The sequence below is a fragment of the Sus scrofa genome, chromosome 18 (genome assembly GCF_054392235.1).
Source record: "Sus scrofa isolate SSC_HxYL_T2T_F1_AM1 chromosome 18, Sscrofa_HxYL_maternal_Yorkshire_Landrace_v2.0, whole genome shotgun sequence".
NCBI classification, from domain to species: domain Eukaryota; kingdom Metazoa; phylum Chordata; class Mammalia; order Artiodactyla; family Suidae; genus Sus; species Sus scrofa.
In genome coordinates, this window is record NC_139400.1 from 34,477,762 (window position 1) to 34,483,761 (window position 6,000).

At 38.1% G+C, this 6,000-nt stretch overlaps 1 protein-coding gene across 3 annotated transcripts in view; it reads left to right on the forward strand.

Annotated features, from left to right (window-relative positions):
* Positions 1-4,816, forward strand: part of FAM3C (FAM3 metabolism regulating signaling molecule C) — a 42,646-nt gene extending 37,830 nt beyond the window's left edge. For all 3 annotated transcript variants that reach the window (XM_003134737.5, XM_085006022.1, XM_085006023.1), the window contains 2 exons: positions 1,271-1,397; positions 2,446-4,816. In XM_003134737.5, the coding sequence (XP_003134785.1) occupies positions 1,271-1,397; positions 2,446-2,535 (217 nt within the window). In that variant the 3' untranslated portion in view covers positions 2,536-4,816. The remainder of the gene's footprint in view (positions 1-1,270; positions 1,398-2,445) is intronic.
* The last annotated feature ends 1,184 nt before the right edge of the window (positions 4,817-6,000 follow it).

Sequence of the window (6,000 nt, forward strand, 5' to 3'; positions counted from 1 at the left end):
CTTTTACCCAGCCGTTTCCTTTACTTTTATTCATCTTGGCTATAAATGCATCACTTTATATAGGTATGAGTCTGAAAGGCTAAATATTCCAGGGCTACATCCAGTTTTCTCACTGATTCTGGTGACCTACCCCCAGGACAGCAGTGCCCAAGCTGGGGTTAAAACAGCTCCACTGCCCCATGGATGTAGTTTGTATAAATTGTGGAAAGCTAATGATGTATGTGGTTCTTTCCTGTTTTATGAAGTTGGTTTTTTTTTTAACATAAAGTATCAAGTTTATCTTCAAGTTAGTTAGATGAGAACTGTCGTGCCTCGTGTTTCTTTCATTCTTAAATTGAAGGAGCTTAGCGATAATAGCGTTGGTTGGATGCTTCAGATATGAGGATGCTGCGAGATAAACAGGCACCTTCCCTCCGGCTGATTGATCCTCCTGCTGTTTGCAGCTAATGGACTTACTGGTCAAAGACCAGCACACCTGTCCCTTGGTTATCTTTTTTATTTGTTTTTTGGTACTTTGATTTTGTTAGCTCTACGACTAGCTTGTATCTTCTGGATTTCTTCTCCCTTTTGAAACGGAGGGAAGCTGGAGAATCCCTCAGTATCACACAAAACCTGCACAAAATTCCTTAATGGAATCTTTCTGTTAGCTGCTTCCCTAGCAGTTGCCTTTGACAACTGCCCTTCCTCCTGCTGGCAGGTGCTTAGCTGCTCTGTCGTTTTATTTATTTTTATTTTAAATAACCACTCGACAGTTGCCACTAAGTAGCATTTATACATCCCTGTTCTCAAAACTCATTTTCTTTTAAATGAAACGTAGTGTTAGAAACATCCAGATTTCTATCAACATTTACCCTTATTCTAGCCAACTTAATTTACAGAGGGTTTAAATTAAATGGAGAGTCAAGGCGATTTTAATTTTACAAAGATATTAGTTGCTTCAGACCTTGGATTAACCTAGATAGGCTCCTCTTGATTACAGTTTCCCTTACTTGGTGGATGTAGATGAAAATGAATTGTGAAATAAAGAGGCCCAAAAAGAACTAAATCGCATAAACTTAAAATTAATCGCTAGATTTCATGTCTTTCATCACTAAAGAACTCAAATAGTAGGATTGTTACTATGAAAAAAATTGTTTATTCTTTTTTTATGTTCTACACTTAAGCCCACGTTTTCTCTTGTCGTATGTTAAATGCCATCAAGGTAACCGTGTACTTAGGTAACATTCAGTGGACTGCTTTCATTGTATTGTTTTTTTTCCTCCCACTTAAGACTCAATGATGAAGCAAGGCGGCTCATTGCTGAATTGGGGAGTACATCCATTATTAATCTTGGTTTCAGAGACAACTGGGTCTTCTGTGGTGGGAAAGGCATTAAGACAAAAAGCCCTTTTGAACAGGTTAGTGTCTTAGACTTTCTTAAGTAATGAACAAAACGAACAAAAGCAAATTGTGTGAAGCTGTACAGTACATACTTATCCCAGTAATTTGAAATTTAGATAAAGCAGACATTAAATATGTTTATATATATTTGGTTAAGTTCTTGGGAATCAGTTACTTGAAATAACCATGGCACTGTTTTAATTTTTTAAAATATAGTCAAATTCTATGTGAAAATTTTTTTTCCTACATGCATGGGCATGTTAAGTGTTTTAGGAAGTTGGTTATAAAGTTTTTTGGGGTTTTGTTTGTTTTTTGTTTTTTAAGGGCTGTATCCACAGCATATGGAGATTCCCAGGCTAGGGGGTGAATCAGAGCTGCAGCTGTTGGCCCAAAACACAGCCATAGCAACGCAGGATCCGAGCCAAGTCTGCAGCCTATACACCACAGCCCACGGCAATGCAGGATCCTTAACCCACTGAACAGGGCCAGGGATTGAACCTGTCCTCATGGATACTAGTCAGGTTCATTTCTGCTGAGCCACAACAGGTTATTAAAGATTTTAGTTGAGGAGTTCCCACTGTAGCACAATGGGATCAGCAGAGTCTCTGGAGTATAGGGACACAGGTTCGATCCTTGACCCAGCATAGTAAGGACCCAGTGTTGATGCAGCTGCAGCTCAGATCTGATCCCTGACCTGAAACTCCATATTCCACAGTGTGGCCAAAAAAGAAAAACACAAAACTAAACATTTTAGTTGAGCTTTTGATATTCTTTAGTCAGTTAAGTTTAGAAATACTTTGACTTAGAATATGAACTTTACTTTTTGCTTAACAAATGATCCTTTAAAAACCATCTGCAGTGTTTAATTCTTTCAGCTGTTATTTGAAAGTCTACCACTACCTGCCAGACCCCAAGGGTTACTCATTTAATATCTTGAACAATAATTTATATGAGCTCCTTGTTGATATAAGTGTTACTGAAGTGAGTGTGCTAAACTGTGCTCTTGTAGGTAAGCAGTTTGCTAATGTTTTATTTATACTGTATACAATGACTGTGTTCCAACAGCACATAAAGAACAATAAGGACACAAACAAATATGAAGGATGGCCTGAAGTTGTGGAAATGGAAGGATGCATCCCCCAGAAGCAAGACTGACATGGAGCAAACTGAAGGGCACCCACTGTCACTATTAATGGGGAAGCTGTAACAGAACAAGTACATGTAAATATTTTAAGAGCATGCAGTCATCTCGGTGTATGCATGAACATTCTCTCTTTTGATATCAGGATTATTTATTGCTAACGTAAATAGGTATCTTTGTAAATAGTCATCATGAGAAGCAAATCACTGAAGTGTTTCTTAGCACATCTCCGTAATGATACAATGTTTAGACTGCTATGATAATGCCATCTTTTAATTCTAAAAGCATACCCAGTGGATAACTGAACAGATTGGAAAAATAGAGGGATATATATACAAGTTGCGATGAAAATCTATCATGGAATAATATGGATTTTAGGGAAGAGACTTTGTTTCTTTTATATATATATTGCCTTTGATGATAGTATCTTTTAAATTAAAAAGATATTTGGCAAGTTGTATGTGTAATATGTACAGTCTGACTCTTCTGTGGTACTTCTTTTCGTAGTCTTTCTCTTCCCATCCCAAGAAACCTAGAAATAAAATATGAAGACTTCTATCAAATATGTGAAAAGCACAACAGAATTCTTTTTTTAAGTGTACACAGGAGAAAGTAAATATATCAAGGCAGATGGCGTTCAAGACTGTAGCTTGCTGGATTTGGTGTTAGCAGTGGGAATCACTTGATTTCGTATGAGCCGTTTAGAGTACGGCTGCTCAGAGTAAGAGCTGAGGGGCCACCAAGTCCCTTCCCAGCCTCTGTAGGTCCTTCAGGAAAGCATGTCAGTATAGTTAGAGCAACACTGGCCTAAGTTGTCCTCATTTAATTGTTATCACAATGGACCAAGTGGCTTAGAAAGAGGCATGCTTTAACATCAACAATAATTTTGATTTGTAAACCAAGAAATTCTGTTACTTACGTTCATCTAACTTCCTCACAGCAGTTTCGGCCTGAAAAGATAACGATGTATTTAGAAAAGTCCTAATGACTGATTGGAACTAATAATGTCTAAAAAATACTTTATTTGATACACAATGACTTTGTAATCAATTCTACATAAAAATATAAGAGATCTAACTTTTTTGTTAACCTCAGATATTTGCAGAATGACTCAAGTTTTTAAAATATTTTTAGGGCATTAAATATCTACCGTGTATGAAGGATCTTAAACTGGAGCATTGAAAATGTAATGACCAAGCAGCCATTCACAATAAAAGGCAGTCCTTAAATTCTAGATCTAAGTTTTAGGTGATTTATATATAAAAAAACTAAAAGCAGTATTTTTTATTTTGCTGTAACCAAGTTGGAAGTTATTCAGCTACTTCTTAAATATCAGTGAGTTTGGGGGTACTCTTTCCTCCCCCAGACCGAATGTAATTCATGGTTAAGTGCACCTTATACATTCACAATTTTTGTAAACTTTTCAGATTTTTGGTGCTGTTATGCTACACCACAGTCAGCATGTGTATTTTGACGTTTAAAATACTTTCCTCGCTTCTGTAAATTAAAAGAATAGCTATTTTAGATTTCCAGAGATTGTGAAATAAATGTTGCTTTTTTTTCAAAAAAAAAAAAAAAAAAGAGAGAGAGAGAGAGAATAAATACTCTTGATTTGGCATTGTGAGTTTTTTTGTATTACCTGACCAGTGATATGACCACAGAACTTCACACTGAGGTCTGTCGAGCGTTTATTGTTCTGCTTAACATGCAAAATTTAAGTCATTCCTATGGTTAAACATACCCATTTCCTCAGGCTGTATCTTAACATGGATAGAATTTAAGTATTGAAATGGCAGGACACCCTTTCATGTTACAAGGACTGTAACATGATAGTTTTGTAGAGGTGTATAAAATGCCAGAAGAAGGGATAAAGATTGATTATGTAACTGCTTTCATGCAGTGTGCTTTTGTTTCAATTCTGTCTTGCATAGATTATGCCAGCTTAACTTTGGAAGCAATAATTTTACTGTATTTTGTTTTCAGATAGCTTTCAAAAATCAGCATTGCAAAATGTAGCAATGCTCATTTAACATTCAGAGTTTTCATTAAAATAAAAAATTTGGCATTGATACTCTGGTATTTTAAATGATGTTTAAAGACATATGGATATGTTTGTTTGTTTGTTTGTTTTTGTAATCATACTTGCTGTCCCAAAACAAGTATATTGTAATATGCCTGTTAAAATTCAGCAAAGACAGTAAAAAAATAAGTGCTATGTGGGAAATTAAAGAAAAATTGAGCCAGAGTCTTTATATTCCTGACTTTAATTTGATTAAAGCGAAATTTATCACTGTTCTTTCTATATTGTATTTGTTTTGAAATGAATTAGCTAATATTTTTTTAATTTTTTACCAGACAAAGCTTAAGGCATTTAGCCTGTATTACACTTTATACTCAGTTTATACAAATTATAACTAAGTTGACTCCACCAAAAAGATGATAGTTTCATTCAATTTGGTTAACACTCTCCAGTTTTAAATGATAGAATGAGAATGTGCAGGGTTCAGTTAGTAGATCAGTTGGAAGTGGAAATGCATTTCGAATGCTTTGAAAAATGAATATGCAAGGGGGAAATCGCTCGTGTTGATCAGGGAAAAGCTTTGCCACTTCTTCAGCTGGGCCTTGGACAGCAGCGAGTGCACATAAATTAGGAGGTGCAGAATAAAGTACCAGATTTTACCTTTTCCAAAGCATTCCTCGGAAGCGTTCTTTTGCTCTCTTTTCCCAGGGTGACCTTTCTGCTGTGTGCTTGGCTTTTGATTGTCCCATGTCAGTAGCTCCTTAATCTCTGTTCCCCTCAAAGCTCCCCCAGTGTAACCTGGCCTCATCTTCTCCTGTTGCTCTCTTCCTCCACCACCCCTTTCTTGTAGTTCAGTGAAAATCCAAGGTTAGATAGAGCGAAAAGCAGGCAGGCCCGGCCCGGGAGGATCCGGGAGCCGCAAAGGAGGGTGCGGCCAGCCCACTGAAAGCCCTACTGGAATCTAAGAGACTGCCTGCCCCAGAACCGTCCCCCCGTCCAGTGAGGGGCAGACAGCCAGCAGGCAGCTGTATTACAGAAACACTTTCTCACTAGAATGTCTCTGGTAGGAATGCTTTCAAAGGAAGGGGGATTGACAGCTCTTTGGTCAGGGACAGAAGAGAGGTTTCTCTTGGGTTTGTTCCAAGGGTAGATTATAAGCCACCTCAGCACTGCAAAGACGCTCTTCCCAGAATAGCTGGTTCACAGGTACAGTGGCTTGCCATCACTGAGCTTCCCTGTTGCCCTCTGCAGAAACCGTGCCCACCGCTGGAGCACACTGACTATTGAAAGAACAAGTTGAGGAGTTCCCGTCGTGGCGCAGTGGTTAACGAATCCAACTAGGAACCATGAGGTTGCGGGTTCGGTCCCTGCCCTTGCTCAGTGGGTTAATGATCCGGTGTTGCCGTGAGCTGTAGTGTAGGTTGCAGACGCGGCTTGGATCCCACGTTGCTGTGGCTCT